Here is a 25,734-nt window from a genome sequence, read left to right as displayed (position 1 = left end):
AAACAAAAGTACTGCCCTGAAAAACTGGGTGCTGATGGCTCACCCTTATGATAATCCTAGCTACTCAGGAAGATGAGACCTGAGGATCACCATTGGAGGCCAGCTCAGTTAGGAATATCCATGAGACTGATCTCCAGTTAACCACCAGAAAGCCACAGTAGAGCCATGGTAGTAGAGCATTTTCCTTGGCAAAAAAAAATCTGAAGGATAGTTCCTAGGCACTGAATTCAAGCCCCAGGACCACTCTCTCCCTTTTCCTCTCTCTCTTTCCCTCTCTCTCCCTCTCCCTCTCCCTCTCCCTCTCCATCCTCCCCCCCCTTTTTTCCTCCCCTCCCCCTTCCCTCCCTTCTTCTTACATACATAAGCGCACATGTGTGCGCGCACACATACGCACGCACGCACACACACACACACACACACACACACACACACACACACAGAGGACTAGACTCAACTGATAATATACTTGAGCAAGTATGAGACCTTAAGTTCAGTCCCTACCTAGTACTGCCAAATAATAATAAGTAAAAATTAATTTAATGAGTTCCAAGAAAAACTTTGATATTTTGCCTGAGACCCATGTTCCTATAACAGTATATCAAATAAAATTTAACTTTGTCTCAGTAATAATCTGTTGAGATTCATGGGGCCATTTGTCTTTACTCTGTGTGAGGCCTGCCTCACACTGAAGCAGCTTTTCTGTTCCTTCTTATTGGTTTCCACTGAGAGTTGTCATCCATGTGTGTGTTTGGCAGCTCTACCTTCCCTTTTCCCAACCCTTTCCCAACCCTTTTCCCGCTAATTTCCTGTTTTGATTTGTTGTGGCCTGGGAAAACAGATGATCAGCTCAGTAAAATGTTTGTGGAACTATGGTAAATAAGCTTTGAACCACAGCCTCTTAGGCAGCTATGTGCTTCATCATGTTGTGTTTTGTTTTGAGAATTCAGGGCATGAACTACTGAAACAACTATTTGGGGTATCCAGAGGTCTTTTTATTTCATTCCTTATTTTGAAAGGATCTAATGAATGAGTACTTTTAATCAAGTATAAAATGTAATTATTTTATATGCTTGTACTGATGGTTGTACTTTCATGTTAAGAAGGCTTGGCCTATACAGTAAACGCAATTTTGCTTCTGACATGTTTCAGCTTGGTGGGATGATTCCATCCTTCTTGCTGCATCATTATGTTAAGCAAAGTAAGTCAGGCCCAGAGAAACATGTTTTCTCTTATATGTGGAAGCCTAGCTGTAGAAGTAAACAAATACAGGACTACATACAAGTGTACACAAATGTATTAACCAAAATATGGTACTTGTGCAGGAGGAGTCAAATGCTATAACTCCTTAGAAAAACTAACTCATGGTCTAACAAAATGAATACTTGTAAGGTTGGGGGAGTGTCAACCAGAGGGGCTTAGACAATGAGATGAAGAGGGGAGAATATAATCATAATATTCACTGCATACCCTACAAAATTAAGAAAATAGAAGGGCGATGTTGGATTGGGAGGGAAAGGAGAAAATCATGAAAGAGATGACACTGATCAAGATGTATTGTATTCATAAATTGATTTGTTGAAATAGAAACTGCCATGTACAGCTACTGGAAAATAATAAAAATGTAATTAAAAACCCTCAGTACCTTAAAAAGGTACTCTCTGTCTGAAGTTCTTCCCCACTTTTTTTTAAACCTTGATTTGCAGGTGTCCTTTGTTTCTCTGTAACTATACATCTAAACTAGGACAAAGTTCTCCCCTCCAGCCTTCTAGCCCTCTACTGTGTAGAGAGTCTTGTCTGGTCCATGATAACGCACAGGATAAATAGACCTACCAAGGAAGCTACTGCACCGTGGCTCTAGGAACACATGCCCACTTATACTGCATGCCTCAGAAACAAGAGAAGAGTAACTCTCTTACTCTTGCATAAAATAACCAAGTCTGTTTCACATTTCAGGTTATGGTTTTGTTGACTTCGACAGTCCTGCAGCAGCTCAGAAAGCTGTGTCTGCCCTGAAGGCCAGTGGAGTTCAAGCTCAGATGGCTAAGGTAAGTGGAGAACTTAGCCCCTGAAGCCTGACACGGCTACACTTCCCATCACCACCTACCTTCTCCCTTCACCACACCTGTCCTGTGCCTGCATATCCTCAGTAGCTGTTGTGACAAAGACATTTATTCCTCTCATTTTAATGTGTAGAGGATTTGAAAGTATATAATATATAGAGTAAATGATAGAACCCATAAATAAATCACCAGATTTTTTTCAGGTAATCCAGAATTTAGAAGTGTTTTGAAGTCTGTACTGTTTGCTGAAATCAAGGAATTTATCCATTTTGAACACATTTCAAAAGAATGTCATAATGGAGTATGTAGCTGACACATACATGACTTCCTACAAATTACTACTTGAATGAAACAAGCTACAGAAGTTATTATATCAATGTAATAATTGGACATTTAAAGCACATTGTTTATGGAATGTAAATATTTTTAGTAGTTCTATAAGGACTTTATTCAAGATTTTTTTGTGAACCTTTAATATTCTAGATGAGAAATATTGTTGAGAAACATTCCTGTGGCTGAGGAATATGCTTAAAATGTTAAAAGTAGATGAGGATCATGTGTTCCATGTTTGAGATGTATTTTAGCACCATATACATGGATATTAGTTACTAAAAGGCCTGATGTTGTCCCTGAAAATTTTTGTTTTATGATTATTTCCCTACAAGGTGTTTGTCTAAAAATCTAGGATATTTTAATTTAAGGCTTTAAATAGCTCATGCCTGTAATCCTAGCTACTCAGGAGGCCGAGATCTGAGGATCTCGATTCAAAGCCAGCCTGGGCAGGAAAATCCTTGAAACTTTTCTCTCTAATAAACCACTAGAAAACCGGAAGTGGCACTGTAGCTCAAGTGGTAGTGTGCTAGCCTTGAGCTGAAGAGCTGAGGTACAACTCCCAGGCCCAGAGTTCAAACCCAAGACCAACCAAAAAAAAAAAAAGACTTTGAATAGAGTTGACTTTTCCTTTCACATCTGGTTAATCCTCAAAATGAAACAGCGAAGATAGCCAATCCCTTTTTTGAAAGGTAGGGTGCCTCTCATAGGTTCATGTGAAGTTGGCCATGCTGAATGTAAAGTGCTAGTCTAGGTTTAGTTGTGCTCCAACCCACTTTGAAATGACCATGATCTGTTTTAGAACTGAGATCTAGAGAAGAAAATAAACCTCAAAATACTACTCACTTCTTAAGGTTTTACGTTTTGTTGTAGACATTCATTTATATACCAAACACATCTAGGAGTGACAGGACTGAATAGATATTTCTATTCAAGACTTTGTTACCCAAATTTCAGTTTCAGTTATTTCCTGATATTTGATAACTACAGTATAGTTAAGGAGATATGTATGTAACAATATAGATTGTCCCCATCTTTCATTTTTCCATTGCTATGGGAAATATTTTCAGCCCTAAAATGTAACAATTTGATATTTTGAGTATTCTTTTCAAAAGAGCAACAATTTTGCATTATCTGGCTTCATGAAATACAAAAGAAAGTAATTTCTCTGTTATTTCTTTTATTAATTTTTTTTTACTGTGAGAATACCGTACAGAGGAGTTACAATTACATGGGCAAGATAACGAGTACATCTCTGTTATTTCTAAATGGTAGCACACGATCATTCCCTGGACAGCGTTCACAAGTCTATAGGGAAAGAAGGCTTATTGAAGCTAAAGGATTCTGATGAAGAGATAAGTTACCTGCTAAGTCCTAAGAAATAAGCTACCTGCTCAGACCTGATGTGCTAACTGCTACTAAAAAACATATGCCCAGGAATCAGAATAAGGATTTGCTTTGAATACAAGAAATCCATTCAGACAAAGATGTTAGGGGCTAAGAAAAAGGATCATTTAGTAACCTTGCCATATAGTATTTTTAAAGCTTTATGTTGAGTTGGCTGTTACATATTCTTGAATTTTAGGGTAGACGTTAAACACAGTCTGTAAATTGTAAGCATTGTGATTTTCCAGGTCACTGTATATCACATAGAGCAATTTCCCGTGGTATTGAAAAACAATGAGGTTTTCAGTCTGTTGTGAACATGTGATACTTGTTCTGCATAGTGATTTGAAAAATATTTAATCTCACCTTGTAATCAGTGAGTTACCTCTGTCCTCTACTCCATCCATTCTAGCTCACTGTTAAGAAGCTGCTGCTTTAGATTAAATTTTGGACCAATTCCATGACCCCTCCAGCCAATCATCACTTAAGGAAGTCTCTTCACTTGTTTCTTTCATTACAGATCTTTCTGGCTGATTTGGGGGGGGGGGGGGGGTAGAATGCCTCTTGATTTTTCACATCGGATTAGACTCCATGAAACATAATAATCTTTAAATACATTTTCAGCCATTCTTGTCCTTATTTACATCATTCTACTTCAGTCATGATGCTATTTTTTACAGGACATTGTATGATGAATGCCTCAAGTTACAGTTCAAACACAGTATGAGCATGTTGGGATTATGTGTACAGGTTTTGAAAATTGTCCCAGAGTCCACTGAAGGGGTATTCATAGCAATTGTCTCCTGACAACTTTGTTCACAATTTACAGGAAGCAGTGCTTAAAAGATTTCCATTCCAACATAATCACTAATTCTGTGTACACACGCAAAGCTATATTTAGTTATATTTTAGAAAATTGTAGGGATATAAATTTAGAATATCAATTGAAGTTGTGACTGATGTATAATATATTATCACAATTTTTTCTTATTTAAAATAATATGGAAATATTTTAATGTTAACATTTTGGTTAACACGTGCTTCACATCTTCGTGCTAAACATTTTATTTTCAAGAACAGATCATTGATGTTTGTGTATGAGGCTTGTAATTTAATTGTCTGATCCTTTTGACAAGATCTTGGAAAATCAGATAAAAGTGGTAAAGTTTTCCCTTCCCATACATAAGTCAGATCTGCTCTGAGTAGTATGAGTAGGTTGGGAACAAGGTTGACTCTCTTTTCTGTCACGAAAGCATGTGTTTTTTTCACTCCACTTTTCCATCAGCTCCCTAACTGTGGCCAGCAATCCCTTCAAGGTTGGCGGTATAAAGAATGGGAAGGGTTTTTGACCTGTCAGTGATATAATCTGGTGTTGATTTCTCTGGCCTGGTAGTATGTTGATGCTTTCTCTTATGAAATGCTTCAGGTATTTTTCTGTTTTTCTGACCTATCTACCCAACCATATCACACCCCCAAATTGATACTTTCCCTTTAGCTTTCTGAGTGAAGGGCTGATACCCTTTACTCTTAATGACTCAGCTCTACCTGTGTGGCCTTCAACACCTGTATCACAGATTCCAAGGATTATAGAAATAACCAACTTGCTTTTGATCTACCTTTGACACTCATTAGCAGAGAAGTTATTAACTTCCTGGGATGGGAATGTGGCTTAGTAGTAGAGTGCTTGCCTAGCATGCACAATGCCCTGGGTTCAATTCCTCAGCACCACATAAACAGAAAAGGCTAAAAGTGGCTCAAGTGGTAGAGTGCTAGCCTTGAGCAAAAAAAAAAAAAAGTCAGAGACAGTGCCCAGGCCCTGAGTTCAAGCCCCAGGACTGGCAGAAAAAGAAAGGGAAGGAGGGAGGGAAGAAAAGTAGTTAATTTCCCAACAACACTTGTACACCCCTTTAACTAGCCTTTCTTTTTTCCATTCCTTGCTTTTGAGTTGGGCATTAATCCATTTTATCCAGCACTCTCTGTGCAATACAGATCAAACATCCTGAGTAATCTGTGGAGGGCCCTGTTCCCTCACTGGTAGTGAGGGAAAAGAGCAGCCATGCTGCGAGTCAGGCCATGGCTGCCTGTCTCACCACCTAACTGCTCACTCTTAGCTCTTCCAAGTCTCTTCTAGACAGAAGGTGAAGTTGTCTATAGTTTCTCCCTCTAGAATATGGGAGCACTTATCACCCACTATTTTGTGGACTCTCCTGAAACAGAAAGAGGCCTATTTTATTAAAATTGATTTAAAACTGAAGAGGTCTTTTCTAGAATGTTCTATGAGCAGTTAACCCTTCATATCATTGTTGAAGCCTGCCATATTAAGGAACATAGTATATTAAGTATGCACTATTTTTAAGATGTCTTTTCAAAGCATTTAGTTAGGACAGTACTGGATATAGATTGGCACTATATATCGTATCAGCAGTGCACTTTGAATGCCAGCTTCCCCGTGGCTTGATAATGAGCTCTGTTCAAAGGCCTCATCGGGTAGGCTTTTCTACTGCAAATTGGCTAGAAGGGAAACCTTCCTCCAGCATCTGTGGGGAGGATCAGTAACCCAGGTTCAGAAATGTTGGTCATGTGCCAGTCTGCATAGGATGCAGAATGTCTTGGATATGACTTCTTTTTTCACTGCATCTTTCCAGTTACAAAATACATTGTAGATGCCAGCATATCTCTTTTTTCTTGGGTTTTGTGTGTCTGAACTTGAGTTAACCTCCTTATGCTGACTGGACCAAGGAACACCTGGCACTCATCTTTTGGGAAAGGATTTCTAAAGGAAGTTTAAGTTTAATAAGGGATACATCGCTGTCCACTTTCTTCTAGTGAATGAATCAGGATTTTAAAATATATTGAAAGCTCACATCCTGAAGTTTTGATCTTATATAATCCAAACAAGTTAAGAGGTATTCAATTAAAGATAGGTAGAAATGTGATGTTGTTTGACACTGATTACCTGAGTTGAGAAATGACTCCAGAAATATTCCAAACTGGATTGGAAACTGTTCAGAAAGGAGAACATGAGAGACCAGTGCTTATATGTTATTCACGTTTGAATTTTATCATTTGTTTTGTTGATAATAAAAACAATCAATTAAGTGAAAACAAATGAGCTTGATAAGACAAGGGATATTAAGAAAGAGATATTTTAGCCAGGCTCAGAGACTCACTCTTATTATCCTATCTACTCAGGAGGCTGAGATCTAAGCATGGAGATTCAAAGCTAGTCCAGCAGAAAATCTTCCAAGACAGTTATCTCCAATTCACTGGCAAAAAGCCTGAATTGGAAGTATGGCTTTAGTGATAGAGTACCAACTTGGAGAGAAAAAGCTATAAGCAAGAATGCAAGGCCCTGAGTTCAAGCCCAGTACCAGCACAATAAAAGAAAGCAGGGAAGGGAGAAAGAAAGAAAGAGAGAGAGGGGGGAAGGGAGGGAGGAAGAAAGGAAGGGAGGGAGGAAGGGAGGGAGGTAAAAGAAGGAAGTAAGAGAAGGAAGGAAGGAAGGGAAGGAAGGAAGGAAGGAGGGAGGGAGGGAGGGAGGGGAGAGGGAGGGAGGGAGGGAGGGAAAAAAGGAGGGGGGAGGGAGGGAGGAAGGAAGGAAGGAAGGAAGGAAGGAAGGAAGGAAGGAAGGAAGGAAGGAAGGAAGGAAGGAAGGATTTGAAATTACGTATGTGGAGAATTCTGATGTAATCTGATGAAACTTACCAACTAGAAAGGGCCCTGGACCTTATGGAAACCCTATTTATGTTAAACTTGGCAGATGTTTCACATGTGTGAATATTTCAAATAAAGGATATGTATTCTATGAAGAGAAAGGAAAAGAAGCTCAGATAACAAGATAAAAAGATGTAATGCACAAAGTAACATGGTTGATATCTGTTAACAAAGTAACTTCTCTAAACCTCTGCCCCGGGTCAGTAGAGCCTGGGGTGTTGTTTGGCTGGTGGGAAGCTTGCACATTTTTCTCAACAAATAAGCAGTCAAGTGAGCAGGAATGAAATCCCCCTGCCTCCACCCAGAGGTCCACATACTCCAAGTAGTTTACAATCACATGCCCATGAGCGGTGATCTGCTCGTTGGACCTATTCAGTACAAGAGAAAACAGATGTCTGCTCTTCCTGCCAAGTCTCTTTCTTGCATTTTAGGAACCATTCCACACGCATAGGGAGGTTTTTGTTAATTTCTTTCAGATGATGACTGAGTGCTTTACACCATGTGGGACCTCCAAGCCCGGCTTTTCTATGCAAGTGAACATTAGTGCCGTTTATCCCTCTCATAGCCAATGTGGGATCTAGTTTTCCACTTGTTAGAGAGGTCCTTGAACCCTTTCTGTGCCTAAGGATATAAAGAGGCCCATCGCTCCACTTTTGATTGGCCACCAATAATGGTCACCAACAGAATAACATTTTTCAGACAGAGCAATTTATTTTTTAGACATAATAAAACAGAGTTATGGTTTCCCATTGATTGCAAAGAGACTAAATTATCCTCATTCAAAAACACCACCAAGGACTTACAAGGGCTTACAAGTATATGATCCATTCACTCTGAATGACTAGTAATGAGAGAGACTGGTCACTTTAGGGATTAGATAGTTTGTGGCTGATGCTTGGGTTTTGTCCACCCTCCTTTCTTTTGGGTTTAACTTTAAAATTACTACAATACCATGATTAATGTTTACAGGACAGGTTGACCAACTGAGAAGAAAGAAAAACCTGACAAGGTTTTGCTATAGAAAAACAGACACTAGGAAAAAAATCATAGGAAATATTTATGCTTCTTTAGTCCACTCCCTCTCATTATTATCAGACAATGAGTTGAGAACCCTTTTTTCCAGATTCTCATTTTTAGCAGTTTTAATATGTTTTCTTCACTGATAAACTATCAAATTGAATCAATAACTTGGAGGATATGCCCTAGTTTTATTAATATTCTAATATTAATCTACTGAAACACAGATTTAGAAAGTACTGAGCATCTACATTGTTAACTCCCTTTTAAAAACACTTAACATGTCTAATAAATTCCCTTTTTGCGCTCTTGAATATTAGTCATTGAGATCTTCATAGTATAATTTTTAAAGTCTATAATGTTTTAATGTACATCCCTTATATGACCATTTCTATGCCATATCTTTGTCTGTGGAGTATTTTAGTGCACTTTAATTAGGAACTTCCCATCATCATTCTGAATCTGACTAAGAAGGCATGAAAAGTTTTTCTAAGAGAGGAGAGTGGCCAGATCAAGCCTGATTCTAGGCCTCCAGACCTCTGTTGTTCAAGGTATGGCTCTCCAACTGCAGTTCCTCTCTCAAGCCCAACTTGCCTTTTCCTCCTGAAGTATTAGGGTTACTTGATGGTATCAGTCACAGATGTTTATTGAAACAAACTCAAAGTGCTAGGAGTTGATTGTGAAGTTGAGTGACTTTTGTTTTTGTTTTTTTCAATGAAGTACAATATTGAAAGGAAATTTTGCAGCTCAGACAAGGCTACTTTGGTCTTTACCCACAGCATCCTCTGGTTGTATGGTCCTTCCTGGTTTTAATATGCCTTATCTTGGAAAGTCTAAGCAGCCATGACTGGAAAGTATAGCCAACCTCCTTACATAGCTGCTCATAGTCCATCTCAGCCTCATGATTTTTGCTCGTTCTTCAATCTCTCGTCCTATAAATCAGGCATCCTCATTTCCCTAAGAGAGTACTCCATCTGTCCCTTCTCTACCCATTGTAGTTTGCATACTTCTAGCCTTCATTACATGTTTCTCCCTCCTGTCTAACTATAAACTGCTACATCGTAGCTACTTGTAGTGGGTATCAGGGACATGTAAGAGACACTGGAAGTGCCCTTTAGCTGCATGACCACCCTCAGGGAGAAAAGACTGTGTTAGCTCATGCAGGACAGATTTCTGTAGTAAGTAATACATCTTACAATCTTGAAGGGCACCAGAGACTTGGGAGGTCAGGGCCCACAAGTGATGGTTAATCAAGGAACTGAGTAGTAATGATGTAGAGGAAGCTGCTAGAGGAAGCATGTGAAACGAAAATAAGGGAAAAGACTTCACCTTCTATCCACCTCAATATACCCCTGGACAGTACTGTGAAATACTGCCTGTATTAGTATACTACATCTATTAAACAAATCACTTCCCAAATTTCATGTATAAAAGATATACTTTGTATAATTGACAATAAAAAGTTTTGCTCAGCATAAGGTAGTCAGCATCTATTTTTTGCTAAAAGCAGATAGTTGCCTGTGTATGGCTGATGAGAGTCAATGTTCAGCTTACTTTTGATCATTTGGAAATGTTTAGTATTTTCTTAGACCACCTGTCCTCCCCGCTACACCCATGACCTACCCTGTAGAATATGGGGCACCCAGATTGGGCCCTGATACTTTATACCTTTGGGATTGACCTGTTTGCACACTGCCTTCCTCGGTGTCCAGGAAACTGTAAGAGCAGGACTTTTTCATACTTCCCAGTATTTGATAACTTTAATTCTTGTCCACTCCAAATCATTTGCTGTTCCTCAAATACCAGAGTCGTGTGTGTGTGTGTGTGTGTGTGTGTGTGTGTGTATGTGTGTGTGTGTAGACGTGCATGCATGTGCACACACATGCATATGCTGAAGATTGAACCCAAGATTTCCAGCATGTTAGGCAAGCTCTGTACAGCTACCACCCAGATTGTTATTTTAAATCTGATAAGTATAGGATAAAAAGTCAGTGTTAAGTCTTAAAGATTATAGAAAAGTACAAGATTTCATTTCAGGCTTAATGAATGCTAGGATACACTGGAAAGACTTTATATAAATTCAGACATGCATAATGCTTCACATATATTTTTATATATTTTATTGTAAAATACTGTACAGAAGGGTTACAGTTACATGAGTAAGGTAATGAGTACATTTCCTATCGAGCATTGTTACCTCCTCCTGTTTTTCCCCTACCATCCCTTCCCCCCCTACCTTCCCAACTCCTCCCTCTCCCTTCTCCCGACCCAAAGCTGTGAAGTTCATTTTCAACATAGTGTCTTGTACATCTCATTGTTACAATGGTGGAGCAATCAGTTAGCACACAGTACTTATATAACACATATATTTTTAAAAGACCATTATTTGGGAAATCTAGTAAGTCATAATGAGTGTGCCATTCTTATTGCCAAAGGCTCGACCATCAATTAAGGATTTTACTAATAGTGCTTATTAAAGAAAAATCAAAAGCTTTCAGATGCTTCAATATGTAAAGATACAATTGGAGAGCTGGGGGTATAGCTCAGTGATAGAGTGCTTGCCAAGAATGTTCAATACTCAGCACAAGTTTTAAAAAAGGATACAGTTGGTTAATAAGATCAAAGGCTGATGTTTCAATGAAGGCTGTGCTAATCACACAGCTCCATGGGTGAATTTTGCTTTGGTCAGAAGCTATTCTTCCTGTCGGAGAGGCTTTCTTGATCTAAGAGCATTGCCTCTCAAACTTTCATATGCTTACTAATCATTTGAGCATATTAAAATACAGCTTATTAGTCTGTAGGTCTAAGGCTTGGGATTCTGTATCTCTAATAAGCTTCCAGGTAATTTCAGTTCTATGGGCCTCTGACTCATATATTACTATTGGTGGAACAAGGATTTAGGAACCCTACCTGTTTCATCTACTTTTTTTAAATTTATTTTTATTGTCAAGGTAATGTACAGAGGGGTTATAGTTACATATGTAAGGTAGTGAGTACATTTCTTGTCAAACTTGTTACCCCTCCTTCATTTTTCTCCTACTTTCCCTCCCCCTGACCCCCCTTCAAATTGTTCAGTTTGTTAACAATACATTGTCTTGTGAGTATCACTGTTGCATTGGTTTGCCCTTTGTCCTTTGTCTCACCATTTTGTTGTTCCCCTTCCCTTCCCTAATTCAGATAAACGTATATAATACCCAGGGTGCCAAAATCAAATGCAGTGACAACTTTTGACCTCAGCTTTCCTAAAACTCTAAAATTTTGCTCTGCCCATACTATGCCACTTTCTGTGGCTTTGCTTTTCTTCTCTGAGTTGAATTAGAAGCTCTCTTTTTTCCACTGATAACCACTACTTAAAAGTAGTACTTAAAGTGAATTCACAAAGCTCATACTGGATTGCATACAACTTGGTCAGAACCCTTTTTCATGTGTCTCCAAATTGGATTATTAGCAGTTTTAACCTCTTGTACAATAGTGTGCCTAGAGTGGACTCCTAAAAATAGCAGTGGAGGAGAGGTTGGTTATATTTAGAAACTGCAAACAGCTGAGAGTTGTGGTTTCATGAGGACATCATCTCCAAGTCAGGAGAGCCTGCCAGCAGAGCCACCTTCTCATCTGCTGAGAAGGGCTCTGGGACCTATGCCTGACCTGTGTAGATGGCCCAAACTTTAGATATTTTCAAGTACCCAAGGTGACATGAGTGTTCTGGACAGTCTATAATCTCACTGAGAAGTACTTGAATCAGACTTGAGCAAAGAGAGTGTCTAAATAAAAGTGGCTAAATAAAAGTAGGTATGTTCACATAAATATCTCATGTTCTATTGGAAATTGATAAACAGTTCTCTGTTCTGCTTTAGCAACAGGAACAAGATCCTACCAACCTGTATATTTCCAACTTGCCACTGTCCATGGATGAGCAAGAACTTGAAAATATGCTCAAACCTTTTGGACAAGTTATTTCTACAAGGATACTACGTGACTCCAGTGGCACAAGTCGTGGTGTTGGCTTTGCCAGGTAAGCACACTGCCCTCTCCTTCCATATTATATCAATAATAATAGTTCTGTTAAGTTATCCTAGAAAATAAAAGGTGACAAAAGAGAGAAAAATGAACCACTTATATCATGAGCTTAAATAAATTACACAAAAATTTTCTAAAATCTTGTGATCATTCATTGTAATTTCTGAACCTGCCTTTGGTGGCCCATAGCAAGGAATGATCACATAAGCAGTAATTCAGAAACCATGTGCCCTGTATTTTGATTAGTTATATTGGGATGTTTCTAACTTCTCAAAAATGCCAACTCTGTTGGGTGCTGGTGGCTCACATCTGTAATCCTAGCTACTCAGGAAGCTGAGATCTGAGGATCACAGTTGGAAGCCAATGGGCAGGAAAGTCCATGAGATTCCTCTCTTGAATTAACCACCAGAACCAGAAGTGGCGCTGTGGCTCAAAGTGGTAGAGTGCTAGCCTTAAGTGGAAAAAGCTCAGGGAGTGCCAGGACCCTGAGTTAACTCCCACAACAACAACAACAACAACAAGTCAATTCATCTCCTAAATATCATAGATAAGATGTTAACTCTAATTATATAGACATTTGATCCATAGTCAATATATGATTTAGTTAGGTCTTAATACTGAATACTTCAGACTTTAAAAAGGATATGAGACCTAACCAACGTATAACATTTTAATATAACACAGTAACACCTACTAAGATGTTATAATTCTTCAGATTCTTCTGAAGAAATAATTTCCCAGATATGACTATTTATTCCTTTCATTTAATTTTTATCTTCTCCAGAAAGGATACTTGAGGGTAGTGGTTAATTGGTCTCTAGAGTAAAGATATTAAGCCAAATATTTTGTTAGAATTATCAACATAAACTGTATATTTCAAATCTGATTTTATAGGATGAATCATTTAGGAATTTATTAATAATGTGCAGTTACAAATAGTATCTAGACATTTCAAATTATTAAGTTTAAATTTGAAGGAATAACACTTTAAACCAAATACAGTTACATCTTATCACAGACTTGTAATCTCAAAAGAACATTATTATTACATGTTATTTTTATAAATTCAAGACAATTTGCAGGCAAAATAAAAATTTTCTCCATTGTCTCCGAGCTTCCAAGTCATGAAATAAGGGCTATTACTTCTAGCATTTATTTATTCCATAGCTTTAGTAGGCCAGACAGTTTTGTAATTCTCTCAATTGCAGGTTTCCAAGTCCAGCATTGCCACTGTATGCTCTTATTGCTTAAAAGAATCACATAAAGTCAGACAGTGGTGAATGCCTATAATCCTAGCATTTGGAAGGCAGAGATGGGAGTATCACAAGTTTATGACCAGTCTATGATACATAGTAAGACTCTGTTTCCAAAATAAATAAATAAATAGATCCAGGTGAGACGTTGGGTGGCTCAGCATCATCAAATCCTCTCTGTTGTGCTGTTTGGAGAGCAGATCAATTGTCGTACCTCTGCATTCAAAGGCAGAACCCTATTAAATTCTATGCATTTTTAAAATTAGTAACTTCTCAGGTATCCCATTTGAAAAAGATTGCTCAATGTTTCTTCCACTAAGGAAAAATAAGTCAAAGTAATTTAAGTTCCCCCCACACACAAGTGTTTCTCAAACATTGTTAGCCAACTTAGATATAAAAATAACTTGTGAATTTAATCCCTAGTTTTTCATTTTTTTGTGGGGGGGGGGGGGCGTTCGGTTGTGGGGCCTGAACTCTAGGCCTGGGCGCTGTCCCTCAGCTCTTCAGCTCAAGACTAGCGCTCTACCACTTGAACCACAGCGCCACTTCCGGCTTTTTTTTTTGCTTATGTGGTCCTAAGGAATCGAACCCAGGGCCTCATGCATTGCAAGGCAAGCGCTCTACCACTGAGCCACCTTCCCAGCCTCTAATCCCTAGTTTTTCATTACTCCTTAAAGTCAAGATGACTTAGTACATAATTGACTTCACTAATTCTAAAATGTGAAATACACTAAGGCACACTCTGATCAACATGAGCTGTTGTCATAATGTTTTACTGTCATTTAGATCAATTCATAGAAGGAAATACCCCCTTTAAAAGGACCAATATTTTAGCAAGTAGTAAATATACTAGTCTATTAAAGTGTTGGTTTTAACTCAATACCCTGACAAAGAAAGCTATTATGTATTGATTTTCAGTTTTCAATAATTAGAACAAAATTATACATTTGGTACATTAATATTAAACATTCTGGATATAATTCATTCATGATTCATGAGATACTTGCATATCAGTTTATTTTATTGTAGAATTATAAAATCAACAGTTTCCTAAAAGAATGACTCTTCTTTTCTTTATCAGATTGATATTTTTGCTGAATTTAACTCATGTCCAGAAAACCTAAAAAAATGCACATGTACAGAGCAAAATGAAAACTTAAGACTTCTATATACTTCTAAATGTTTTGTTGTTTTATGTAAATAGGATGGAATCAACAGAAAAATGTGAGGCTGTTATTGGTCATTTTAATGGAAAATTCATTAAGACCCCACCAGGAGTTTCTGGTAGGTTGTTTGTCTAAAATTTTATTAGTAGTCTTTTTGTGATGTGTCTATAATTTTTGCACATGATGGCTATTAAAAAAACAAAAAATGGTATTACTCTTTAAAATGTCTTTGTGTGTACAAATAAAACTTAAAAGTCACTCTTTTCCAGACACTAAATGTGCATTCAACTCAGCAGACCCAGTGGTAAGGAGCTGTCTTACTTGTAAAGTATTACAGAGCCCAAAACTCTTTTGATGTATCAGCCAGATTTTCACCCACCCCATCATTGCCACCCTCAGTAAACTTGCCATATTTAGGCGTATCCATTGAGGAGTAAAGCATCTCTCCATCTCAGCAGGGCTGAGAACCCGACTCCTGGCCATATTTACATCTCCTCTTTAGTTACCATATGTTGTCATAATCAAGAACACTACACCTCAGGACCATTTCATATACCAAGGTCACACTCAGAAAATTCTTATTCTCCTTATTCTCTAGCTCCTTCTCCTGTAAACACTTCTAAAGGGTAGCCCTTACTTCTCACTGCCCATCATACCTCAGCTCTCCAGTGTGCTATCTTCCCCTAGCAGGTAATTGAAATTCCTTCTGGTAGACCTCTGGTTTTTGTGTGTTAGGGAAGCTATAACAAAACAGTTGAGTGGCTTAACCAATCAAACTCAGTGGCTCTGAGTTCTGGAGTCAAACATCAAAATGAACAATTCTGTACTTTGTGAGGGCTATGGGGAAGCACCTGCTACAGCCCTTGTCTTGACTTATTAACAGCCATCTTCTCCTGTGTCTTTTTCCTTTTCTTAGAAAAAGCTAGTATCAACTATGGCATTCAAGCCAGAAGCTGTGCTCTGAACATCCCTGACCTCCTCTGTTCATCTGTCACATAAATAAATCATGCATGCCCTTCCCTTTTTCTTTCTGATTATTTCTAGCATCTATTTTCTTCCTCAATCACTGCCTCATTTAACCTCTTATCTCTCACCTGGCCCATTACAGCAGTCTCCTCAATACCTGTCCTGTCTAGTCTTCTACCCCTCAGATTGTTTCTTGACTAGTCAGATTTAGACGCACTGTGTACTCTGTATGGCTTCACTACCAGAAATCATCTCTTCCCACAGAAGAAAAGATCCAAGAGTCCTAGAATGACATTGAAGACAAAGGTGACTGGAGCTTTTGCACACTGCCTGCCTCCATTCCCTGCCAGCCTCTCCACTGAACAAGCCACACTACATCAGTTCTCTTTGCCTTCTTTCTTGTGGTTTCCACAAGAGACAAGTTTCCCGTGTCTCCGGTCCCTGGGTTCCCTTTAACTTAGCTTTCTCCTCCTCTCACTTCTAGACTCAGCTCACAGCCTGCCTTCTCCTTGCATGTCTGTAGCCAGCTGGCTTACAGTCTGCTGGTGGAGCCCCCCAGGATGCCCACCTATATCACGCCCCTGACCATGTTTACACATATCCACCCCGCTGAGGTGCAAACTCCAAGAAGTCAGAAAGTTTTCTTATTCTCCTTATGTTCTTGCCTACTCTAGTGATTGAACTATACTCAGTAACAACCAATATTTGTGGGTTTTGAATAAATCTAACTACATTATAATGCTGAGACAGTGTGACTTCCTTACAATCTAGCATATGGGAGAAAATTGAAATACCTTTGATTTGCAGCCAGCCCCTGTAGCATACCGTCTGCCAGCAGGCAGTGTCTCAAAATTTAGAAACTACCTCACCTTACTTTGAAGGCAAGGTACTGAGATTAACATAGGAAAAAAAAGAGAAGAAACTACTTTGACTCTCTTGAATTGTTTCTACCTAATAATTTTCATCTTGTTTTGTTTAGATGAGCTTAACATACTTTGACTCTGCTTCCCAATCTTCCATATCAGCCAGTTATCAGGCTTAGGCTCCTCAGTTAACAGCCCCACTTTCTTGCCTCTACCGATATATGCCCCAGGGTAAGCTTGGGGTTCCATCCTAGGTTGGCAGAGGTCTAGAAAGGGGCCTTTAACAGTGCTATCCTGACTACCTGTTTACCAGTCTCTCCAGTAGGAGAGCCACATCAGAAAGATTTCTCCCAAATACCCCTTCAGGGAGCAAAGCCATGAGCATATTTCTGAACCAGACAACAGAGCCCGGAACAGCAAGAATAGAGCCTCTGTTCCATCCACCAACTATAGCTTTTCTCCCCAAAGTATATCCAGCAACCTCATCACCTTTTAAATGCCAAAAGAGGTGACACTGAACTAAATAGACCCAGTGGGTTGAACCTAACTGACATAAAAGGCTGGGTCATAACAAGCCTACTTCTGGATGAGCACAGAGGCCATGCACAACATGAATCTCAGTTTGTCACACAGGACACGGCCAGAAAGCACTGAGGTATTTTGAAGTTAGATTAATTTCGGCCAGAAGTCACTGAAGTGAGCAGTTGCTACAAGGCTATGTGTAACTGGTATTCAGTATTTATCCTCCTGCGGTTCCAAGGTCCCATCTTTAACTGGATGACTGATGATGCCGATTAGGGAGTCACTTTAATTTTCTGTACCCAGTTTCATTTCATAGAGGAACTAATTTGTAAGTCTGCGGTGCCACAGGCTACATTTGATCTTGTAACACTTAAACCTGACAGATGCTGCTTCAGTGGCTATATCTGAAGGTGAACTGCTTACTGGCACAAGTTCAGCGTACAAAATATAAGACTGTCTGAAGAACTCACCTAGTAATAGAGTTTTCCTGTTTGTTCTATAGGTTACTTTTGTTTTGCCATCACTAACACTTGAATGGAAAGGAAAGATACACATATGTATGCATGTATATATGCATATAACATAGATGTATATATATGCACTTATATGTGTGTATATATATGTACATATGTATATACGTACACATACATCTTTTGGGGAAAGGTACCATTCATGCCAACAATGCACTTTCAAATCCTGAATTGTATACTTTATCCTCAGCCTAAGGGTGGTATGACCTCACTTACTTAGGCTACTGCAAGAGGCCCCTCAAAGAGCCATAATTATTGGAACAAGCTCTATGTGAAAAACGCTCTTGGAAACCACTTTGTAACTTCTGTGGGTACACAGTGATGTACAAACTTCCTGTGCCTAGTACAAAATTAATAACACAAGAAACACCCAAGCCAAAAAATAGTTCCTGCCCACGAAGAACTTCCAACTTAATTGGGAACCAAGACTAATACCCAGGGAAGATCATTAAACATTCAGAAATAGCATAAATCAAGCACTCATTCTGAACATAGAGGCAATGGCTTGAAAGCAAAATTGTCCCCCTTCAGAGATGCTCACAATATAGGTAGAACTCATTTGTCTCATGTGCCTCATTTGTCACTTGGCACAACTTAGAAGAAACTATTTTCTTCTTGCTGTAGTGGTGCAGAGGCTTCTAATTATTGACATGTGGTTTGGAAATCAAGGTTTAGGTTTGTTTTGTGTTTTTTCCCTTGTATGGGTGTGACCAATCGCCTAAACCCACTTGAGAGGAAACAGTCAGTGGACATGGCCATGAAGTCCTCCAGAGAACAAAGGAGACTGTCTTCCCCCAACCTGTGACACTCCACACTTGAGAAAGTGGAAGAACTTATCTCAGAGTTATACAACATCAAAATAAATGTGTTCGGGATGCTTTTCCTACTTGAACTTTCCTTGCTTCTTAGTTCCTTCTTGCAAGAAGTAAAGAGGTCTCAAGTAGATCGTGATTCATTCCAGTGGAAAAGACTACAAGTTAGGGGTTCTGAGTATGCAAACAGTAGCTCAGGGGAAGCAGAGAAAACTCAGGTAGGTAGAAGTGCTAAATTTGGAAAGGGTTTACAGATGGCTCTCTTGCCACTGCTTGGGGCTCACACCTATAATCCTAGCTATACAGGAGGTCAAGATCTTAGGATCACCATTCAAACTCAGCCTGCAAAGAAAAATGCATATGACTCTTATCTCCTATTAACCACCAAGAAGTGAGAATTTGAGCTGTGGCTCAGTGGTAAAGCAAAAAAGCTAAGTGACAATGCCTAATACTGGTGTGTGTATATATATACACATATATATGTGTATATATATATATGGTGTGTGTATATATACACATATATACATATATATGTGTATATATACACACACCACATATATACACAATATGTGTATATATAATTACATATATCCATGGTGTGTATATACATATATATGTATACACTATGGATATATGTATGTGTGTATATATATATTTATATTTCATTAGGAGGCAGTGAAAGTTTTTATTTTAATTTAATTTAATTTTATTTGTGAACATACTGTACAGAGGGGTTACAATTACATGGGCAGGATAATGCATACATTTCTTACCAAGCATTGCAGCCTCCTCCTTTGTTTACCCTTCACATCCCTTCCAGCCTCCCCCCTCTCCCCTCCCATCCCAATCCTTCTCCTTCCCCCCCCCCCCCCCCCCCCCCCCCCCCGCACCAACGTTGTAAAGCTCGTTTTGGACATGACAACTTGTACTTATTGTTGCAACAGGTCCACCTGTATCCTTAAACAACTGGTTTTTTTCCCCATCTCCTCCACAAGTTATACTGACATCAAATATAGTGAAAGCAGGAGTTATACTGTGGGGGAGGGACATACAAAACAACAAAGAGATAATCTTATAAGTGCGTTAGAAACACATGCATGAAAGAAAAAAACATTAAAATACATATCTAAGGGTTCATTTTCCTAACATCACATTATCTGACCTTTTCTGCTTGACTCAGACATATACTAGATATTGCAAATAAGGGAAACCATGGGACCTATGTTTCTTTGGGCCTGGCTTACTTCACTTAATATAATTTTTTCCAAGTTTTTCCATTTCCTAACAAATGGGGCAATGTCATTCTTTCTGATGGAGGCATAGAATTCCATTGTGTATATATACCACATTTTCTTGATCCATTCATCTACTGAGGGGCATCTGGGTTGGTTCCATATCTTAGCTATGGTAAATAATACTGCAATAAACATGGTTGTGCTGGTAGCTTTAGTGTGGTCTTGTTTGTAAACATTTGGGTAAATGCCCAAAAGTGGGATTGCTGGGTCATAGGGGAGTTCTATGTGAAGTCTTTTGAGGAACCTCCATACTGCTTTCCAAAGTGGTTGAACAAGTTTACATTCCCACCAACAATGAAGTAAGGTTCCTTTCTGTCCACATCCCCTCCAGCATCTGTTGTTGTTAGAGTTCTTGATTTTTGCCGTTCTAACTGGAGTGAGGTGATATCTCAATGTTGTTTTGATTTGCATTTCTTTTATGGCTAGGGATGTTGAACATTTCTTCATGTGTCTATTGGCCATCCTTCTTTCTTCTTCAGAGAAGTTTCTCTTTAAGTCTTTCACCCACTTATTTATTGGGCAGTTGTTTCTTTGAGGATTTGTTGTTGGGGGGTTTAATTTTTTGAGTTCCAAGTATATTTTAGATATGAGACCCTTGTCCGTTGTATGGCTAGTAAAGATCTTCTCCCAATCCGTGGGCTTTCTATTGATCTTGCTAGCTATGTCATTTGCCCTGCAGAAACTCTGCAACTTTATGCAATCCCATTTGTCCAACCTTTCTTTGATTTGTTGTGTTTCCGGGTCTCTATTCAGAAAATTTCGGCCTGAGCCAAGGAGACCTAGGGTTTCTCCTATTCCATCCTGTAATGTTTTCAGAGTGTCTGCTTTGAGTTCAAGGTCTTTGATCCATTTGGAGTTGATTCTGGTGCAGGGTGATATATAAGGATCTAGCTTTAGTTTTCTACATGTAGTTAACCAATTTTGCCAGCACCATTTACTGAAGAGGCTGTCTTTCTTCCATTCTATTGTTTTAGCTCCCTTATCGAAGATTAGATGGCTATAGGTCCGTAGGTCCATTTCTGGGTTTTCAATTCTATTCCATTGGTCCTGAGGTCTGTTCTTATGCCAATACCAAGCTGTTTTGATTACTATGGCTTTATAGTAGAGTTTGAAATTTGGTATTGATATTCCTCCAGCAGTGTTCTTTCCGTTGAGGAGCTTTTTTGCTATTCGGGGTCTTTTATTGTTCCATATGAATTTTTGGATTGCCTCTTCTATTTCCTTGAAGAATGAGGGTGGAATTTTGATAGGTATTGCGTTGAATTTGTAGATAGCCTTGGGAAGTATTGCCATTTTCACGATGTTAATCTTTCCAATCCAGGAGCATGGGAGGTTTTGCCATTTTTTAAGTTCTGTGTTGATTTCCTTTTTCAAGATTTTAAAATTTTCATCATAGAGGTCCTTCACTTCTTTGGTTAAGTTAATTCCTAGGTATTTTATTTTTTGTGGGGCTATTACAAATGGAGTTGCTTTCCTAATTTCAGCCACACTTTTCTCATTGTTGGCATACAGAAAGGCCGTTGACTTTTGGGGGTTAATTTTATAACCTGCTACTTTGCCAAAGTTTTGAATCAGCTTGAGTAATTTGGGAGTGGATTCTATGGGATTCTTTAAATACAAGATCATGTCATGGCAGTGAAAGTTTTAAATAATTTTTACTTTCTATGGACCTGCTTCCTTTCTCTTAGGAGAATTGTCTTGGAATATAGGCACTTTATTAAATACTACTCTGTCTTATTACCAGAATGGTTGCTCTGTAACTTCAGCTTCTCCACAGAGAACATATGATTATTGAGTAGAATCAAGGAAAGACAAAAGTATTGTCAGACAAGGGTAAACTGCACTTGAATACTACAGGCTCAGTGCTAGGTAGACATAACATTTCATAAATACAGTCAGAAGATGGCTTATTTAATGATGCACATTGTTTAGCTAGCATAAGCAGAATTATCCAGGATGATTCCTGTCAGCATACTTGGATTCTTGCACAGTTGGCAGTTTGCCTATGACATTGGAGCCAAACACAGAAGAAGAAGAAAACAAAACAAAACAAGACTAGAGTACTATCCTAGTTCTTATCCTGGTGTGTGTGCAGCATCCTCAGAGAGAATCTGTGGGTCTTCTTTTCACTAGCTGGTATAGTTGATGGTCAGTGCTCCTCTTGTTGACCAAGTCGAAAATATGCTCTTTCCAATAAAATTAAAATTTAAAAAAAAAGAAAAAAACCTACTGCAAACACAATCCCCAAAAGCTCTTTCCGAAAATAAACTAAACAGTAAACTCATTGTTGGTCGTGGGGCCTGAACTCTGGGCCTGGGCACTGTTCCTTCATTGTCGGTCGTGGGGCCTGAACTCTGGGCCTGGGCACTGTTCCTCAGCTCTTCAGCTCAAGGCTAGCAGTTGAGCCACAGCATCACTTCCAGCTTTTTCTGCTTATGTGGTGCTGAGGAATTGAACCCAGGGCCTCATGCATGCAAGGCAAGCACTCTACCACTGATCCACCTTTCAGCCCCAGTAAACTCATCTTAATGGTGACACTCTTAGGAGATCTCCCTGTGAGGAAGGGGGGACAGTTTGTATGTAAGTAGGCATTTCTCCTACATCATCCTTCCTCCTGCCCACACATTTCTATACCCCGTGCCAGCCATGCCCTACTCTGACCTGGGACATGGTGCATAATACTTAGCATGTTTATAGCTTTTTAGATACTACATTATAATGTTTAGTGCAGTCTGTTTTCTATAATGCTGTTTTCTTTTTAAAACAAAATATTCCTTTTTTTTAAGTTTTTTATTGTGAAAATACCATACAGAGGGGTTACAATTACATGGAGGTAGTGAGTACATTTCTTATCAAGCATTGTTCCCTACTCCTTTGTTTTTCCCCTACCGTCCCTGCCCTCCCACCTCCACGACTACACTCCCCCCTCACACAATATTTCTTTTTTAATCTGTTATTAAGGTTTTTTTTGCAGGTCCTGGGGCTTGAACTCAAGGCCTGGGCACTGTCTTTGAGACTCTTTGTGTTCAAGGTCAGTGCTCTACCATTTGAGCCAAAGTGCCACTTCCCTAGTGTTAATATTTTTAAAGAGACCTTATCTTATAGCAGAGGCTTCTTTTCAAGGTACATTATAATTTATGCAAGGAAAAATTGCTTATAATTTTCTTAGCTGGCAAAAGGATAGACAGTTAACTTTTGACTTTCTGTGCCCAGTCTCTCATTTTTCCCTAGCAATTCTAGAGGATTCTTCTTTGTTTGGATTTATCTTGATTTTGAGTGTAGGCTGGTTTAGAGCCAGTCAGATTTTGGAAAGTCCCTAACCAGTATTAAAAAAAAAAAAGTGCTTCTTTATGAGACCTTGGTGAATTCCACAGAGGTTTTCAGAAGCGACCTAATATTTGTCCTTATGAGGAGGTAGTATGTTAGTGGTTTTCTATACAATGAATGTTAGAAACAAGCCCAGGAAGTTCTAGTGATATAGGACCGATGTCCATAGAAGTAAACATGTGCCAGGCAGAAGCACTGTGGTCATCATGATTTAAGGATTTGTCTAAAACAGTTATTCCTGGAACAGTACCTTCTGGAAGACAATGCAGTGTCTGCAAGAATAATGCATGTGGAATGATGGTTAGAATTCTCCTGGAGCTGAGAACAGCTGTCATCCTGTTCACCATCAACACCCCACCTCCTTATGACCAAGGTCAACCGTGTGTTCAGTGCTGCAGGAGACGATGTGACCAACCATCGCTTGACCTTTCCATAGTGTTCTTGGATGTTTGAGCGAGTCCTTATGTATTAGGGCAGAGAGGTTCAATATGAAGAGGTTTGTAGTGTCTGATCATGGGTATGAGTGCTTATGCAATTCATTTTTTAATAAGTTTTTTTATTGTGAAAATACTGTACAGAGGGGTTACAATTACATGAGCAAGGAAATGAATACATTTCTTATCAAGCATTGTTGCCTCCTCCTTTGTTTCCTCTTACCATCACTGCCCTCCCATCTCCCCCTGCGCCCCCCCCCCCCACATCCCCCACTCCCGTGCTTATGCAATTCTGTGTTGTGCTGACCTCATAGCCAAATCACACTAAGCTTATCTGCATCATGGCAGAGATCCATAGAACTGTGTATGGTGACTGCATCCAAAGCCTTCAGCATGTTGTACATGTACTTTCTGTGTCCTCCTACTTATTAGATTAGGTATATATCCAGCGGACTCTCACCCACAATTTATACTCTGTTTACAGTGATGCTGTTAGGGCAGGATCCCATGCCAGGAGACAGAAAGTCAAAGTTCAAAGAAGACCTACAATTTTAGGTTAAAGGCCTGAAGACTTTTTCAAATGTTTTCCTTGCTTTTGTGCTTCCTTAATATTTATGTTAAAGACTTGTTATTAGGTAAAAGCAGAATTTTTTTGCACCTCTATGACCACAGTTGATTTCCCATACCACAGATTCTATACCCACCAATTTGTCCAATCATGCATCAAAAATATTCAGGAAGCTAGGCGCTGGTGGCTTATGCCTGTAATCCTAACTGCTCAGGAGGCTGAGATCTGAAGATCGCAGTTCAAAGCCAGCCCAAGCAGGAATGTCCATGAGACTCTTATTAATTAAGCACCAGAAAACCAGAAGTGGCACTTTTGTTCAAGTGATAGAGTGCTAGCCTTGAGCTGAAGAGCGCAGGGACAGTGCTCAGGCCCAGAGTTCAAGACCCATGACCAACAACAACAACAAAAATTCAGGAAAATAAAATGCTCATAGTAATACTGCAGTATCAGACTTTGGGAAATGTTTGTGCCTATTAGTTCAGATGAAGAAGAAAATAACTTCCTATTTGGGTGATGAAGAAAAGAATATGAGCTGAAAGATTTCAGAAAATGTCTGTGGCTTACTTTTAATTTAAGGACCTTTAGCCTAGAACACCCCATAGGTTTGGGGGGAAAATTGATTTGGGGTAGTTTGTGTAAATTTTTTAATCACTCTAGCCTAAGAATATATTTTAAATTGCAAATCACTTCTCTGAACTCTTGACCTTTGTGCAAAACTGAAGTAATTGCAGAGTTGGTAATGAAGAAAAGAAGAATATTACATACTAATTTGCTAATGTACCCAAACATGGCTATTGTTTTTAGCCATAGTACTAGTATTTGACACTTCCTTTTCTACCCTAGAATCTCGCTTCTAAAGCACAATCAAGGAGGTCAGCTGAAGGTCTGTACGGTAGAACAAGCCAGGATCACATACTATCTCTCCAGCCTCACCCTTGAATCCATGTATCCGGCTTCCCAAAACAAACCATGCACCACCTCCTTGTTTGAAACAAGCCACAGGAAAGGAAAATTAAACGAGGACCTCTCATTTTGTAACAAGTTTGTACATACACTCAAAAATAAGTGAGCTAGCTTAATGCCAATGTCTCATGCCTATAATCCTAGCTATTCAAGTGGCTTAGATCTGAGGATCAGGGTTCAGAGCCAGACTGGGCAGAAAAATCCTAGGGTCATCTCCAGTTAGCCAGCAAAAAGCCCAAAGTGGAAATGTGGCTCAAGTCACAGGGTACTTAACTGTGAGTGAAAAAAGCCAGATGAGAGTATGAGGCTGTAAGTTCAAGCTCCACTATTGGCACAAAAATAAACGAATGAATCATACTTTTGTTTTTCTGCCCCAAACATCTAACTGAAATCATCTGACCTTTATTCAGCATCAGGTTAAGTTTTAATAAGTTACAGTAAGATATAATAAAGTTTCAATCAAGTGGCCAATAAATTATATCCTTTTGCTCTCTGAAATTCCTAGAAAACA

At 39.0% G+C, this 25,734-nt stretch overlaps 1 protein-coding gene across 6 annotated transcripts in view; it reads left to right on the top strand.

Moving 5' to 3' along the window:
* Rbms1 (RNA binding motif single stranded interacting protein 1) overlaps positions 1-25,734 on the top strand; it is a 227,866-nt gene that overhangs the window by 185,038 nt on the left and 17,094 nt on the right. For all 6 annotated transcript variants that reach the window (XM_042683411.1, XM_042683409.1, XM_042683414.1 and 3 more), the window contains exons 4-6: positions 1,954-2,045; positions 12,362-12,519; positions 14,982-15,061. In XM_042683411.1, the coding sequence (XP_042539345.1) occupies positions 1,954-2,045; positions 12,362-12,519; positions 14,982-15,061 (330 nt within the window). The remainder of the gene's footprint in view (positions 1-1,953; positions 2,046-12,361; positions 12,520-14,981; positions 15,062-25,734) is intronic.

The sequence above is a fragment of the Dipodomys spectabilis genome, unplaced genomic scaffold (assembly GCF_019054845.1).
Source record: "Dipodomys spectabilis isolate Male_0828 unplaced genomic scaffold, ASM1905484v1 ptg000081l, whole genome shotgun sequence".
Classification (NCBI taxonomy): Eukaryota; Metazoa; Chordata; class Mammalia; order Rodentia; family Heteromyidae; genus Dipodomys; species Dipodomys spectabilis.
Note: the sequence above shows the minus strand (reverse complement) of the source record. Positions and strands in the feature narration are given on the sequence as shown.